At 33.8% G+C, this 18368-nt stretch overlaps 2 protein-coding genes across 3 annotated transcripts in view; one reads left to right on the top strand and one right to left on the bottom strand.

Annotated features, from left to right (window-relative positions):
- Window positions 1–289: 289 nt before the first annotated feature.
- MS3_00007611 (uncharacterized protein) lies at window positions 290–8517 on the bottom strand (the record flags this gene model as incomplete). Of its 2 annotated transcripts, XM_012942209.3 has the most annotated exons (6): window positions 290–1482; window positions 1683–2022; window positions 4669–5299; window positions 5492–5734; window positions 6176–6312; window positions 8413–8488. In XM_012942209.3, the coding sequence occupies 6 exons, from the start codon at window positions 8486–8488 to the stop codon at window positions 1323–1325; spliced, it is 1587 nt and encodes a 528-aa protein (XP_012797663.1). In that variant the 3' UTR covers window positions 290–1322. The 2 variants fall into 2 exon arrangements, with proteins under 2 accessions (XP_012797663.1, XP_051066473.1); XM_051215929.1 differs by having other exon boundaries at window positions 5492–6312; window positions 8413–8517.
- Window positions 8518–13352: 4835 nt separating this feature from the next.
- DYRK2 (Dual specificity tyrosine-phosphorylation-regulated kinase 2) overlaps window positions 13353–18368 on the top strand; it is a 40115-nt gene continuing 35099 nt past the window's right edge. Inside the window, exon 1 of the mRNA XM_051215928.1 lies at window positions 13353–14964. Within this exon, the coding sequence (XP_051066472.1) occupies window positions 13433–14964 (1532 nt within the window). The 5' untranslated portion in view covers window positions 13353–13432. The remainder of the gene's footprint in view (window positions 14965–18368) is intronic.

Here is an 18368-nt window from a genome sequence, read left to right as displayed (position 1 = left end):
AAATACTCTTGTATGAACAACACAGTAGAAAAATTATGCTTCAGACAGTAGGGCGCGGTAACCCGGTATCACTATTTTTATCATTTCTTCTTAACATAAGTGATATAATATGGTGAAAATTCGTACAGATGTCCAAATACTTTGAGAATTTATCCATCAAGCCATTCGACGAATACATTATCTGTTAAGAGCATTAAAAATTCTAAAAAGTGCAGATTTCAAATTACTGTCTTTTAGATAACTGAAGATAGCAACTCAATTAATGCAGTCGGTTACAGTTATAATTTCTTTTACTGAACACATCTATATTTCCTTAACATTTGTCGTAGACAGCAGACAGGTTTATTACAGTTATCTTTTCATATGATGAGGATGTTTAACATGACAACCTCTACTTATATCATCTTTTTTTCATAAAACAGTGTTTATGACATAAATTTCGTTATTTCATCGAACAAGTGTTTGAATGCATATCATTTAGGGCAAGCAATGCTAAACCAATAATTGATAATAGGATCGAGACATCATGATCCCTTTTTTCATTGGTGTCTGGATCCGCCAAGCATCATCAGAAATCAGTTCTCCCTATGTATACATTAAACATGGAAAATTATCTGGAAACTAACAAAAAAGAGCTTCTTACATAAGAACATTTGTACTTTGCCATTCCTAACAATTTTAATGGTTACAAAAATTAATGGAAAAACAACTGCCAGACAGAACTCGAATCAGTACAATAATTCGTACAATAAATTTAGTATAACAAAATATCCAAAAAAAGAAAAAAGCCAAATACAGTAAACAAATTTTAACAATGAACAAAAAGAAACTAACATACAAAAGCTATACAGAAAGGAAACACACAAAGCAAATTAAGGGGATTAGAGATTTTCCTTTTTTCCTTTTCACTTTCTTTGTTCAAGAATAAATCACGATGAACACAAAGAGAAACAATAGAAAATAATAACCATAGTTGTGATCGTAATGTTATTGAATAATATTTAAGGGCAAGAGGGTTAAGCGAAATAGAAACGACAAATAAACGAACGGAAGTATTGGGAGAAAATAAAGAAAATGAGTCAATAAATAGAGAACTAGAGCAGTACGTAGGTACATGGCAAAATAACAAAACCACTAAGTCACGGAAATAACAAAAATGTCAACAAAAATCAATGGTCCGTTAAAATGTACAGTATATATATATATATATATATATATATATATATATATATATACATATATATATATATATATATATATATATGAAAGACTAAGTATTTAGTATACAATTTGTACTTTAAATACTGATTTAACTTGGGTCTCTATCGTAAATAAGGTGGAGAAATACAGTGTATATGTCTATGATCCAATTGACGAGTTGACTTTACTGGGAGAAATGCGCTACATTCACTTGGTAATAGTAACTGAACACGACTTTTTTTGGGTGAATATTCCTCGTTGGTAAGATCCCAATAGTGACTGCTGAATTTAGAAAAAGTTAAAAACGAAATGAAAGGTTTATTGAAATGCAAAAGTGGTGAGAATTAAAATTGACATATTGAATAAATAATTATATCAAACAAAAAACACCGATCTATTCCACTAGTTTTTAGGATTCATAGTGGTGCATGCTAAATATACTCCCTAGTGGTGGATTAAATAATACTCACAATGTGGCTTACCGTTTCATCGTTGATGGTGGATCATATTCCTTGTTAATATCTAGGCCAATTATATCTTCAGAGTTTTGTTCTGCACCATCAGATGCTCCACGTTTTAAAAATATCGGACGTGTTAGATTAGGATTATTTAGAGTAGGTGAACAATTTAAGTGCTGTTCTTGAGACTTTGAAATATCCAGTTCACATGGCAAACGTTCCACAATCAAAGGAGGAGGGGATGGTACAGAAGGAGATGAATTCAAATCAAAATCGATTACCGAGTTTGAACCAGGGAAACGAACAGTTGTATGGGACCTAAGGATGTCTGAACTACAAGGAACTGCCCATTTAGGATGACGACCTGATAAATACAAAAATATAGACAGAAATTTAAAAACTCAGCAGAGAAGAACTGATTAATTTCAAGAATACAACCAGTAACGTTTACTTGTATGGTTTAAGTGAATACACTGTAAATAAGCAAACGCCACACTATTTACGACGTGACTTTAAAATCATTACATGATTTGCGTCGAAGACACTGATGATCATAGAAGTGAATTAGTTTATTAAGAATAGTCATGCACATGATTCAAGTGAATCGTCCTCATACACTGCATTTACTTCCAATGGGTACATTTTACTCATAAATGTACCTGTCTTCAATTTGCTTCTGATGTGATAGGTACTTAAATCTTATTTCAAACAGAATTTTCACTGTACAAAAATTGACAAGTTTCAACATGAGAACAGAGTGTGAGTTTTAGTGCCCTTACAGGATGACAAAGACATTTGAACTTGTATGTTATTCACAAAAACATGACCTATTTTTGGCACACGAGCCAATCTGTCAGCCATATATTTGGACTAAAAGAGACTGAAGGGCAGGGATGAGGGCGACAGATGTTAGCAATTCACAAAAGGGGGGAGAAGTGTGACGTCCACAAGCTAAAATGAATGTTTACGACGTTAAGGGGATGAATATTAAAAGGGGGTGGAAGGAATATACAATACGAGGTAAGGCGTATTAGTCACCTAAAATGAATAGACTGGTCTGAAGCGAATAATATACAGGTCATCTGATTGCTGCCCTAAATTGAACAAAGGTTAAATTGTATGGATGCCAAATACAATGTCTGTGTTTGACGATCACTTCTAAAATATAGCAAGACAGTATATGAAAACAATTAAACAATCATTATTCTGTGTGAACTTCCAATCGTTGAGTCTCGCTAATATGATTAACGGACATTAATTTTTCGAAGTTTTCTCACACAACTCAAATACTTGTCGTCTAAAAATAGACTAATCTTAACTGTCACTATTTTGACTAAATTTGAACAAGTGATTGCTATAACGTTAAAAGAAGTAACGCAACTTTGCGTACTTCCACTTCATCATGATTTAATTGAGGTATTTTAATGAGTAAATATCATTATTAAGTGAATAGTTTTGATAACAGTGAAGTACACACAGAGGAGTAAATACTAATTTACATTTACTAGCTATTTTAGTCTATCGATACGACAAGTATTCTGGCTTTGTTTTCACCAAAGTGATTGATTCTATTGGTTGGGGCACCAAACACAATACGCGAGTGCTAATACATTTGATCCATAATATTGAGATGAATTCTTATAGTATGAGATTGTCTAAGCATAGCATGTACACAATGTATCACCGGGATGCTGATCTTAATTTCGTAATCTAACTAACAAAGAATCAAGTTTTCTATTTAGACAAATAAATAAATGCATTACTACATTCGCGAACGAAACAAAAACAAAATCCAGTTGAAGTCAGCCAGAAGGATGGGGGGAAAATATGTTAGTCTTGTCAAAACAGCATAGATCTTAATGCAAATTGGTGACAGTTTGAATGTTACCTTAACCCTAACAAACGCAGTTTACTGTCGTTTAATTAATGAAAAGGACAAAAATAGTGAGATTACACCATGATTTGTGACCTAAATTTGTTGACCTCATGTAAACTCAGAGAAAAATCCACTTAATTTGAGATAATCTCGCTCAAATCTTGATTATACCAGACAATAGTAATTAACTGTGGGCTGCTTTTCTGTACGGGGCTATAAATAGTATCCGTTGTGTAAGGTCTAAGTATACCTGACTTTTGAATGTGACAAGTTCTTAGCCGCCACACCTAGTGATTAACAATCCACCCTAGACACCACTATCACAACTCGACATATCATGAGGATAACTTAAAAAACAGAACAGAACGAAACGTCTTAACCATGATAACCATAATGGAAGACAAAGAATTGTTAAAGATGAGAAAATGTTGATAATGTAGATTGCTTTCAGATAACTGTCGTATAAGATCTAAAAGGCTAATATGCAGTTGGACTTAGTTTTAATAACTTCAAATTTAGTGTCAGTTTTATTAAAATATTCAGGATATAATGAGATGACTATTTTGAACAATCATTTACTAAACAGAACTGTTGACTAGGCCGTATTACCAAGTGAAACTGATAAAATAAAACATCACGACAACCATAAACTACGATAAATGTTGTCACAATACATTGCTATTGAATTATAGGTTGGTAACAAACACTCAGTTTTTATAAATGAAACACGAAGTGACTTAGGCGATAGAAAACAAAACAGATCTGTAAGATGAGGGTAGAGTACCGTTAAGAGCAACAAACATATGCATTTGATATAGTGTTAATTAAGACATTTAATGCTGACCAACTAGTCATTTAGGTCCTACAATATTTCCAAAACAAACCTACTGGGGTCCCACATTGGAAAACAGGCAATAAATTAGTCCTATAATAGAATTCATCTGGCAAAAGTAAATTGCCCACGTTACCGCACTAAACAAGCTGTAAAGTATTTCAAGGAGTCAGGAAATGCATTTCAATTTCTTTTTTCAGGCCTCGATTTCAGGAAGCAGTAATCAGCTACTCATTAGTTGAGTTTAACCAAAAGACATACCCATAAAAGAATCGTCGGAGACAAAACGTTAATGGACTTACGAATAAAAGAACCACCATTTGGCAAGATATTTGTTATGGGAGCCAAAGGTTTTAAATTAACTTCTTCTAAATATGCTACTGCTCCGGAAAGCGTATTGGATACTTCATCAGTATTGTTGTTGAGAGCGGGTGAGGGGGGATAAGAATGACTCATTAGTGTTGGTGCGACATCACTGGAAGGAGGTAGAGAAGATGGCAGTGGGTAATCTGAATCCCAGTTTATGTTTTCTTGACTAAGATCTGCCTCTAGAACTTGTATACTTGGACAGTGTACTGAATATGAACACACTGAAGAAAGTAGACATGGGACAGGTTTAAGCGCGTTTTCGCATTCAAATTCTAGATGGCCGTTTCCATTCTTGTTACTCCCTTCACAAAGCTCAAAATCGCGGCTTTCACTTTCACAGCATTTCACAGAATTTTCTGTGGAAAAAGGAAAAGTTGGAGGAGGGGCTTTTGGTCTACAATGACGATACCAGGGTGATGATAATGTGGTTGTAACTGGACTTGGGATGAGACTATTTGGATTCTTTTTAGTGCTAGAAAATAAATGATTTTCCAAGGAGTCCGGTTTTTCAATATGATAGACTAATTGTATTTCCTTGTTCTGATACAAGATGTTAGTAGAATCCTAATGGGTGAATAAAGAATAAAATAAAACACCTAAGATTCTAGTTGTCAACGTCAAAACATTTTTTTGACAAAGAAACACCAACTTGAGAATAATAACAATGAATACTGTCGGCAGGTTTTTGCCATTAAAATCCATTGAATTTCTTTACATACTTCATCAAATAAATATAAAAGTTGAAATACAACGAACCTGAATTAAAAGATGCTCGACACGGTTGGCTAACTGGGTTACGTGACCAGATTTGTTATTTAAAATACCAATGGTTGAAGATAGACCATTACCAGAATCCGTAGTATCTTCACTTTGTCTGTATGTGGAATGTTTTTTATTGCAATGGGTTTTCAAACTTTTACGAGAATATCGGGTTGAGTGTGTTTTAAATGTTTGCGAAGCAGGTCGGGAATTTAGTGAAAACATATCTTTTCGGGACTTCTGGAATCAAAAAAATTTCATAGGTAAATGAAATAATAGTTCACAGATAACCTATTTTTAAAGAAACTATAGTTACTGATTTATATAGGCAAAATTATAATCAGAAGTAGTTTTTTAATGCGAAAATCGAAATTTTTTCAGGATGCCTAAACTACTTATGAAGCCTAAGTAAAAATTACAAAATTTTAGGTAAGAGTGTATAGTGGTAAACAGATACATATACTTAATCTAACTAGCACAAAACTAAGGTCATGAGAAAGTTTTTGAATCATGGTAGGGTGTTTTAGGTGAACACTAGTGATAGGTAAGAACTAAAATCAAATAATGAAGTTAGCCACATGGTAATATATTGGAACAAAATACTAAGGATAGAAACAGGACGTATCACTAGCAGCAACAGTTATTTCATTTTGGCCAATGAGTCAGTAAATATCAACGTACCATATCAGTAACAACCGACTTTACCTCTTGTCGGGCAATTAACGACTTGTCCAGTTTCATCCAATAGGTCTCATTTAAATTTGAAGAACACATTAGTTTACTATCAGCAAACAATTTATCTCTCGGATCCAACGAACCTGCATGGAATTTCATATAAAACAAAGTTAGATGAGAGCCATTTTAAAGTGCAAGTTTATTGAGATACACTATGTATTGCAAAACCTACTACTAGCTGTTTACGGAAAGTGAAACATTTGACTTTTTGTGACCGAGAAACCACAGTTTGATGGGGTGAGTCAGGAATAGGGCTATTTATATGCATCAAAAGCCAACCAAGCTATTAAGTAATTGACATATTGCATTTGGAAAACTCGCTAAGAAATGCAAAGTCAGAAATATCATCTGGAAAGCAAACAATTTGACAGTGTTATCATGTAATTAGTCAGCTACAACGTAGGACCACATAACGTAATCGAAAATCAAATACAGTTTGTTGATACTTTGTAAATTATTGTTCGCCAAAAGAATGTTTGATGTGACACGTAGCTTGAGAATGCGATTAAATAAACTAACAGTGGGAAATGTTGAAAATGTAAAATGTTAAAAGAAACGAAAAGAGAAATGGTCGAAATCAGAAAATATATTACAGAGATTATTAAATATAGGATCATAAAATTATGTATCACCGACTAATTTGTGGTATATCGTTCAAATTTTGCCTAAAAGTAAATTGTTTCTAGTTGCATAGTCCCTTAAAGATATTTTTTCTTTTTAGTCTTTCCTGGTAAGCTTAACCCAATAGTGCCCACCCAATGTTCTCACCTAAAGAGATCAATATCACAAAGTATATACGATTCTGATATAACTTTCACAGGATAGATGTTCTGTTACTTACTGAGAACGACAATACAAAATAAAATGTTTGGCTCTGTAGCGATAACTTTCTTACACAGGTATGGCAGGGTATACATAGTAAATATCTATCTAATAATTACTGAGTTTATTTTAAGCTAGCATACGAACGTGTGGAATTATTATCAGCTAGAACTGAAATTTACATCGTTACTTGCAGATTTTATACGTGCAGAAGTAGGGTGTGATGTTGCATGGATGACCACTTTTGCTCTTACCGACTAAAACATGTGTAGAGAAAATACACGAAAAAGTAACAATATGATCGAACAAAATTCTACCGTTTGACGAAAACAGTTACCAATAATAAAAGAACCTCAATAATGTTCGGAAGTCAAAAAATTTTTAAAGGCCACTAATTTTAACCAAATTAGTGGCAATATATTATGTGTCAAAATTTGATATCCTAGATATTATCAGGAGCGAATTGGAATTTCGGGGACATTTATGAAATACTTTACAGAACTAAAACATCACGAGGAAGCAAAACTACTATAAAAACATAAAAACACCGAATTAAGCGTACGTTTGACACGACTGCTTTTGGTTAAACTTGGATATTTGTAGTTTTGACAATGTACATCTTTAGACTGTTAAAGTAGGACATAAGGCAACCAATAAGCTCTAAGGTTTATTTAGTATTTTGAAAGTTTGATTACCGACCACCGCAAACTAAGTAACGGGATTACTAAATAACCTGGCTAAATGCAGTATCAGCTCAAAATAGAAAATTGAAATAACGAGAAAAGATATTTTATCAACAGCTAATTGCAGACAGTTAATGACTTATTTTCAAAGTTGGCCAGACTCCCGGGAGTCTGGACATTGACGACTTACGAGAACTGTGACGTTTGACAAGCAGCGATGAGACCCATTCTTTGTAGCCATGAAGTATTATATCTGAGGTTCACCGTATATTAACTATGTATTGTTTGCTTTTTATCTATATGAATATTCTCCAGACTTCGAACATATAACTTAGAAAAAAGCGAGCAGTTATTAAGCGAAAGTTCAAAAGTTCTCATAGCGATTAGTTTTCAAGAAAACTTGGGGTTTTAACTTTCAACTTAGTTAGTATTCAAAGACATTTCATGTTCCATGCAATATTAATTACATTTGCCAGTGTGATCGCTCAAGTCGTATGGAAAATAATATTTACAATTTAAATAATGTGCAATAATAAAAGTTTTCGGCAAAAAGACATAGAGCATAAGGAATGCCAAATTAGTGATGAATCGGTTAAACGATTTGCCATTCCACACCCATATACAATGGGAGCTGTATCACGTGCAAAACAAAGGTGAAGCCAATACAAAAAAACTCACTTTCTGGTGTTTTCACAAACTCTGGTGAACTTGTGCAATTATGGTGCCGAACATTACTCGACTCCAGCGAAGACATACCAACTCGTTAACAGAGTGTAGTTTTGGATGATGCGCTGATTAGCTTACTCAGTAAAACAAGTTGAATTTCAATAAATAATAAGCAGGTTTGGAAGCAGGTAACAAACCAGGTCTTATAAAAACGAGATCTGTAAAGAATGCACAATTAGTGATTATTTTTTACCACTCCACAAGTAGAACACGATAGTCAATACATAATATTAAGTATAGCAAACGTGTTAATATTAGAAAACCTGGATACATAAAATTAATAAGCTTTGTCAGGTAAAATCCGTCGAAACTAAAGGTTTATAGAATATGAGAGTGTTAGTAAATTAGTTGTTCACTTTCAGTATTTTTCTGAAATGTTTGTCGACTTAATCCGTATTTTCGTAGTAAAATAGTAAGCTATAACGTGTACACTGGAAAGTTGCAAAAACCTGAATTTATCTCATTTTCAATTATCACTTGGCCATTAAAAATCTAAGGGAATTATAATAAAGACTTCACCCACTTGTAGCACTTCAGCACACGAGGACTTCCGTTAGCTTCTCAGTAGTCGTGTAATGATAATTAAGCGATATAACGGACATTGAATACCAATTTAAACTATGTTGGTTGTACCATTTTTTTCAAACTCGGTCAATCATTATATCCATATCCAGTCACGTGGTATGAGACTTTGATGTCACTCCTGACATATTGCATCGTAATTTCCTGGTGAATTTGGTTCCTAATCACATGGTCGTTAAGGCTGAACATGCATCTCTGTCTGCATCGAATTTCATTTTTTCCTTTCAATTCTTACCTATTCCTTCCGTGTTTTTTAAATGTATAAGATTATCCGACAAAACCGACGTCCAAACCAATCACACTTAGAGCATTTTCTTTCATACTTCTTAACTTATTGACTCAGTCGTTCAGTCATGAAGTGAATACAATGACAATCACTCAACTACCTTTAAAAGGTTACATAACGTCGAATCTCGTTACGGGATGTCTTCTTGAATTCTCTGCTTCAGACTAGCAGTGGATGAGCAGAGTTTTGTTGTATCTACTGACGACATAATGCTAGAGTTTGTTACCAACCCATCATCTTATCATAACTGCTCACTACCTAATATACTCGGATTACATGTCAGTATTCATAAACCAAGAAAAACCATGAGGACCCCGATTTCGTTCACACAGTCTGAATCCAACTAGACATAAAAAATACCTTCAAATCTATTTTCATTTCTTATGTCTATATAACGTTCATCTTCATTTGGTAGGTTTTAAAAATTCCATTATGTATTTTCGTGTTGTATGTGAGAAAACTATCATGCTTAATTTCGTTAAATGGAAATTTCTTCGTTTCGCCTTTTTAGTTAAGATTTTACTTCTATCGTTATCTGTGTGCAGCTATATTTCTCCTTAACCATACGTTCGTTTATAATCAAATTACTGATGGGCAGCTTCCAAAACGTGATAAGCTCCTTTATATCGCAAAGGATGTTACTACTACTTTAGCTTTGTCGGACTTAATACTTTCAGTTCTGTAGGGTACCATATTGAGTGGTTTTACTCTCGTATAATATTGGTTGTTTTGATTGACCAGACCCACTCCTAGCGGACAGAGACCTAACTTACTGTAGGCTAACAAAGCTTGCATTTTTGAACTTCCAACTTCTCTTTTTTGAGCTGTTTGATCAGTGAGTCTTTTCCATTTTTCAGGCAATATGACTGTTTCTGAGTGGTTTGAAACACGATTACGAGTTTGCTAGTGATCAGCGTCTATTCCTAATGTTTTAGTAGCTTACTGTTCTGTAGTAAACCTCCCAAATCTGTTCAGTTTCGGTATATTTACTTAATTGAAGGTAAAGGCCAGGGTCACTGATATTACAGATGATTTTCAGAATTGCAGAATTTCATACAAAAATGCATTATACGTTGACGAATGGTCGACAAAAGTCTCACGAACCTACTCGGTGTTTGAGATATATTTTGAACCTGTTTCTCATCAATTGCAATAAGTGGCCGCTAACGATGCTTTACACATGACCAATTGTGCAAGGTTACCGTAAGATCCATTTTGATTGTTTTGTGTGTTTGTGAAAATCCCTCCATGTATATACTTGCCCTTTGTTCCTATTGATCCCCTTAGTTGTACATTGTTGTCTTTTGATTACATTTGAATAGTTAATATTTGTATTTTATTACAGTTTTATTTTTATTACGCCTCCACTAAGTTTTCGTGTTTCTTCCCGAACTGCATCTGTGTTGTTTTACTTGACACTTGTTCTTGGCGGTAGCCATATTGATTTGCTCCTCCTTTTGTGTGTTCTATCCAGTCAGGATAGAATAACGTTCATTTGTTGTGACTGGTAATTTTCCCTCATCTTTCATCAACTACTTTATTTATTGTAATTTAGATTTTATTTATTGAACAATTATTGGTTGAATAGCCGGGTGGTAATATTTGTTTAGGTAACGATTTACATTTAAATTTATGATGAATTATAGAACCGCTATTTACCCGATTACTTGTTTTGATTTCGACGGGAAAGGGCGCGTGTCTAACGTACCTGGAAGGCTATTCAGCAGTCCAAACCGTAGTTTGGATCTTACAGTTACTTTCATTTGAGCCATCGTACAATTTTAAAAAGGCTGAACACATTATAATGCCGTGCATTTTGACAGCTCAAAGTTGAATTTCAACGAAGGATAGTTCTTTATCATCTAAAAGAGCCTCTAAATATTCTGTTTATCATTCGCGATGCAGTAGGTTCGATGTCGAGCGCTCCGTAACGGAGATCTAGATCAGTGGAAAAATGGTCTGAAGAGTTGTCAAACTGCTGATTTCTTTGTGATGTTGGTTTCTAACAACATGATTCTCTAGTCTGAACATATTGATTAGCACTTAACACGAACCACTTGGAGGAGTCCGGTAATGGTGAACGAGGTAACAGTCAATAGATAAATTGAAGTGGCATGGCTCGACTATGAATTCATGGTTACTCTATGTAAAAGCTATTGTATTTTGTATTGAAAATACTACTCTCCATCCAGCTCAAATATGTTCCTCAGAAACGCTAGACGTTATATTGCTGATACCTTTGATAGAACGGGTCAGTGTAGACGATGATGTGATCACCATGTGAGATCTTATAAATCAGGTCTACACATCATGACATATCTTCTTTTTGGGATTAGGTTCATTATAATACCACCAAAGATAGTAGTACTATTAGTCCGCAACTCCACTGATTTTCCAGCACGCAAATAAAATGTATTCAGATAATTTTAGTTGCTAATTTGGCGATACATACATGCTCGTTTTCAAATATGGTGAATATGACGCTAACATTATTGAAACTTATGTATTATTGGATTGTCGAAGTAAGCCAAAATGTTTTCTTCACAACACTTATGTACCCATACGATGTTTGTGAATAATAATAACGATTGGTGATAATGCGCAAGCGAAGAGGCAGCAGACACACTAGAAAAGCAGTGGAAAGATATGTTCTTTGAGTGATAAAAGTCCGCATATATTTATGAGAGTTAATCGATGTGGATATAATGTTAACTGTTTGTGTTGACAACAAATAAGAGAATAGATAAAGATCGATGTGCAGACAATTTTACATAGTGGATAAAATGTCTAAATTACTGCGAGCAGACAAGAATAAAATGGTTGGATGATTTACTACAAACTATCCTCTTAATTACAAATATTAATAAAAAACAAAGCCTAAATTTCTTCATCATTAGGAATCAGAATTTATGAGGCACGCGCTTTGTTGATACCCTTTGTAGTAAACTTGCGATTAAGTTTGATTATCACGCCCATAGCCTGTCTACGATAACAGTTTATTTAACCGCGATGAGCATACTAATATGATGTGCAGTACGAGGACATGTGCCTATATGCTTCTTAGCTACTTTTCACGGTTACAGAACCCATATAATATTCTAGAAATGTTTCGTCAGTTCATTTTTTGTGCGTTTAACACTTCAAAAGCTTTCTTCCGACTATCCCGGGACATTATTTTTAGTGTAAATGATTGTTTCAAACCATTTTCCTAAAATACTTTGAGTTTAGTCATGTGGATGCTAGAAATTAACATTGTTCTCTCGTACCTTCTTTTTGTAGATGTGATGAAACACATGTGTTAAGTCTCACTGTGATGCAGAAAACACCTGACACGGTTGTATCGTTTATGATTTCTGATTAACAGATTCTTCCTAATAGCTTCCACTGCCTTTAATGGGTTTTGACGATGAGTCTCAAATTGTTGCCTATTCTATACTCCGCATGATATTTAAGCGAAATTTGAGTGATTTATGCTGAATTTTGAAAATATCGTCCACAAAGCATTGTCATTCGCTTTTGTATTCACTCAATAAACTTAACACATTCTTGTCGGTTATACAGTGTTTGATAACCAATGTGGAAAGAAATTTTTGAACATGTATCCTAACAGTGTGTCTTATTATACCCACGATCTGAAAACTCAAACTGTTTCTTCACATCGGAAGCTCATATAAATCAAACTGTCATTTTTATTTATTCTGAACCATCATCTAGGATTATTCTGGTCACGAAGTCTTCAAGAGACTTAACATTGTTCCATGAATCTTGATGCACTAATACTGAGAGTTCTTTGTCATGACGATTGGAATACGGCCTTAAAAATAGCTAGGGCAGAATAAGCACCATATGTTTTTCCTAGTAAATGGACACAAATCCACTCACTTTCAGGTCAAATAAACCAATTAAAAGATAATTTTCTGACACTGCTGCATGTTAACCTTCACTGATGACGAAAAATATCCAACTCCTGAATTTTAAAACTAGCTTCGGCGTTAGATTTGTTTTTACTTATCAAGTGTGATTACAGCTAACAACCTTGACAACTTTGCTTAGTTTGAATACACTTCGAAATGATTATTGTTTTCTGAATTTTTAAGTGTCGTTATGCATACTGTAGAGTCAATAATCGTTTCTCCGAGATACACAAAAGACATTTCAAACGAAAGTGAACTGTATTTCAATTCTAATTGTCAGAGGAATAAGTATCCAGCTATCTCTAAATGTCGTGATCAATATTACGCAGATAGAGTTAGTTATATTTCCTATTCCCCTCATCAGCGTAACAACAGGAACTTGAGTCGCACGAATGTAACTTCAGTCAGTCGACGCAACACACAAGTATATGACGACTCATCTTTATTATGTAATCCACGTAGTTTCGTTAACTCTGACTTATCTTTTTCTTGTAATCATCCACAAAGAGGAAATTCATTCAACTGTTCTCAAAATTATGGAGGTTACCCACTGTCTGGAAGGCCAAGAATATCTAACCAAACTTCAAAAAGTTATTTAAGTCCCTCCATTTTAAATTTGAGCAGTGGAACCTGTAACAGGTCACTTCGCGATTTGCGCAAATCTCCGGAAAGACGTGTTAGTACCAGTAGATATCCTTATTTCACGAATAAATCACCGAAAGCGAGAAATGACTTCAAGCCGTTTACGTACTTGAAAAACATCGAAAGAGATCATGATATTCAAAGACAGTACTTATTTGGAAGTGTAAAACCTCGTGACTGTGGAATCGAATACGATCTTTTATCATCACAGCCCTTGGAAATGAATCAATACACCCTTCCTTCAGAATCGACTAAGGGAGGAAGTTTAATGCTAGAGAATAAAAAGGAATTCAGTCTGAATACATTCAATCCAACTGATCATGATTCTTCCTCTGTTATTCATGTCAGACCTCATCGTATGCGAAAAACTATTGACATAAAACAGAATGACAAAACTCTTGACGATCCTTCACATAAGCGTCTGTCGAAATGTCTCCAGTCAAAACCTAGGACATCTTATGATGGTTCTTGTTGTATGTCAGGTACTCTTGCCGTCACTTTGTATGGATCGAAACTCACCGAATACGAACGTAATGAAATTCAAGATTATGCTGAGGTATATTTCCTAGGGCTTAATGCCCCCAAAAGACATCCACTTGGAAACTCCATCAGTGATGCGTCATACAAGAGAAGTAGCATTATTTCGATTAGTAATATGACTGGGTTCGACGATGCACAAAGCAGTTATATTCTCGTCCCTAATGATCATTTAGCTTATCGATATGAAGTTCTCAAACCCCTGGGCAAAGGAAGCTTTGGTCATGTTGTCCACGCAGTTGATCATTGTACAAAGAAGCAAGTTGCAATAAAAATTGTCAAGAGTGAAGCTAGATTTACTAGACAAGCTGTTGAGGAGATTCGCATTCTCAAAGCCCTCAACGGGCAACAAAATGATGGAGAATTTAATGTTGTACACTTAGTGGATCACTTCATATTTCGAGGTCATGTGTGCATGGTGTTTGAATTACTTTACATAAATTTATATGAACTCATCTGCCGTAACAATTTTAAAGGATTTTCTCAGTCTTTAGTGAGAAAGCTTACTTATGGTATACTATGTTGTCTTGAACTTCTATATAGGTGAGTATTTTCATAAAGGTTTTTCTGTTTGTACGCTGTGTCACTTTGGAATTTAAAATGCAGTGCTTCTAAAGTACCACGTGGTTTAAAAAGTCATATGAGCGTTCCTAATTTCATTTAATCACTGACCTCTTATGTTGGTTGAGTAGAAACGTCGTGATGCTCTATCGGTGTCTTGGGTAGGAGTACCTTAACTACTGATGATTTTTGACTGTAGTTAACAGCTTCATACTTGGTTTCTTTGACGCAAATCATGGCAGTGAGTTTCAAATTAAAACCCGTTAATTTGAAATGCCTATATCAGCCAAGTATTACATTTTTAACAGTATCAGTCTGACAGGCTTATGATAGTTCAACTTTGTATATCGTAATGTATCATCTGCTTTTTTGAGTAAACATATTGTCTTGGTGTAAGGATACTTCCATTCTTCCGTAAATTTGTGGTCTAAATGTTCAAAATAAATCAATTTATGTTGTACCTTGCTCAATAATCACTATATTTTTGTTGAATCCTAGAGTTACTACAGTCAGCTAATACTTTATCAGTAACTGATCCCTATAAAAATCCTTGAAAGGTTGATATAACCGTTTTACAATACACCCCGAAAACCGCATACCAGTTTCTCCCAGGAGTTGAGAAATCATTGAGAAACAAGAAATGAGGTTTCATTTGTAATACGTTGTATTTAAAATGGAGAGAGTTAATAGAAGCAGAATCTACGATGGAGCAACCCGTTGAGTTTGTTTTAAATAAGTCAGGTACATAGCCAAAATATTTCGAATAATGTACTCCAAGTTTGACGTCAAAACTTTTGAATAGATAAAGTTTTTGAGTAGTTTTAACAAACAATTACACACTAGCGTTTGAAAAGAAACGTAAAATTTTGAGTTTTAATTCACACAGTTCTTATGTGAAGTTTAATTCTTTTATAATTTGTTCAAAACATCTGAAAACTTCTAACACGAGCATTATAACTTTACTTTGACAAATTTTGTGTTTATGTTATTTATTTTGTTCAGATTTTTCGTCTTGACAAACATAGAAAGGAAACTGAAAGAATACATAAAAAGTGTGCTTTATAAAAATATGGTCACTATATTTTTTAAAAAAATCAAGCCAATAAACGAAATCTATCGACTTTAACCTTGTTTAAGACTATGATGAGTGTCGACATTATTCGGTTTAAAGAGGATTTGACAGTAACTAAAGTCTATATCAAAATCTAAATATCAGTTAGTGTTAACCACACTTTGTTAAAATCCATCTTAAAGGGGATTTACGTCAAAATGTTGCATCTCTAAAAGTGTTTTAAATAAAAAAGTGTTTCTCTGTTTCCGAGAGGTTATGCACCTACTTGTTGATGTGGCTACTAGAACAACAAAATATTAGGGATTGAATCTCTATCACAACACTATATCTAAACTTATTTGTGAGGTAAACCAGTGCTAGGGCTTCTTCGATGAAAAGAATATTCGTATAATTAGCAAACAAAAGTTAATGGAAATTACGTCAATAGTCACGTCTTGCAAACTGAATTCATGCATTTGTCGTGACATTTAGTTGTTTTGGTACGACAAAATTTATGAGTAGGTTCATACTAAGGTGAAAACTAATACTTCATTAATTTGTATGCTTATGCTATTAAAATACCCATTCACCGGAATAAAGAAAGAATCACCTATTATGTTCGAGATCAGTTTTTTAGAAAACGGATATCTGTAAGGCTTTATCAGGGAATATGAGCAATAAGAATAATTTTCAGAGGGTATATGCTTATTTTTAAGGAAATAATTCACAGGAAATTTAAATTTAGGTCTTTTGTTTATCATACATTTTCAAGCTGTCTGAAGCGGTCACTATGAATTACATTTCATGCAGCAAACTTTGATATAACCCACTGCAGGCTATCTGTTATATGACTTTATATGAAAACTCTACAAATTAACTTAAATCACTTCATCTGTCTCTGCACATTTGTTTGTGCAAGCAGTCCTCTAAAACCTCTTTTTCACTGAATTCAGACGAATTTTTTAACGTGGATTAGTGCGAGAATAGCACAGATACATTCATTGTACTATCCTGGACCATGTAATATATTCAGGATACTTAATTATAGATTGTTAGTTACGCGGTACACATATGACACGTATTTGAAAAGCTTTACCCTGAAACCACTTTACACTGCAATCTTTGATCAAGCACAATTTGAAACAATATATTTGTGTACAAAAGTAATTTTCTTGGTCTCTCTTTTTACCATAGCTGTAAATTTAGCATAATTCGAAATTATGCAATGTTTAAAAAAGTGTTTTTGGTTTTCATCTTACTCTAAAGCAAAAAAAATAACTATTTTTCTTTTTATACACATAATGTATTAATTTTCAAATTGTACGCCGCTAAAATTGTCTTATATACTCAAGTGGTTGAATATTTTCCACTCTTTAGAGCTGCCTACTCATAGCTTTTCAAATTATTTTTGTAGTACAACTTGCTACGCTAGCATTATAACAGTTGCGTAGGTGGGCTTTCGATAAATTTAATACAGGATTGTTTAGCTTTAAGAAGTGACTCTTTACGACAAACCCATTTCATTAAGATACTTGTCTGACTATGTTGAAAATTGACTAATTATGTCAATCAAAATTGAAAGTCTTTAAATATGAGAATTTGATGAGTCATACAGACAAAATGGAAGCATTTGGTGTGGTGATAGCCGATTAACAGTATAGTATGATTCTCGGTTTCGAAAGGTTTTAGAGTATAAGGATTATGAAGGAAGTCTAGACCTTCCGTTATCTGATCCAATAGTTCGGCTCCTCAAGTTATATAGTTTCCATTTGAAAGTGTCTGGATTGGATGCTGGACGTTCTAACCGAATCTAAAACATAATTTCTCTTCATCATGTTTATAGAGGGGAAAATTTGCATCCATTTGACTTTACTGTTATTGAGGCTGAAATTTTCAACAAACAACCCTTTTGAAGTTTTCTAAGGATTAAATGGTAATTAATTACATATTTTAAATATTTTGTCTTTAAACCCTTAAGAAGTGATTATTCAGTGTCTTTACACTGGCTAAAAGTCCATGAAACTGATTCAAGGAAATGTTTTTTTCCTTTTTTTCGATCTTGGAGTTTAAATGCATGCACAATAAAAGATAAATAAAGAGGTCGAGAGATTACAAAAATCTTATTGTGTAAAGTTTAATTTCAGTCAAAAAAGACAAACTTCAATGAATGTTCAATGAAAACAAAGATATATATTTAAACATATTCATATTTTCGTAGTAATTTGTCGATTTTATTTTTCACAAGAGCTATTATTTTCTGAAATATCATTTTAAATACTTTATTTTATTATATAAGTAGAAAAGCATAACACTAGCCATACACTAATTGATAGTT

Source organism: Schistosoma haematobium, chromosome 4 (genome assembly GCF_000699445.3).
Source record: "Schistosoma haematobium chromosome 4, whole genome shotgun sequence".
In the NCBI taxonomy this organism is placed as follows: domain Eukaryota; kingdom Metazoa; phylum Platyhelminthes; class Trematoda; order Strigeidida; family Schistosomatidae; genus Schistosoma; species Schistosoma haematobium.
This window is presented reverse-complemented; position numbering and strand designations above follow the sequence as displayed.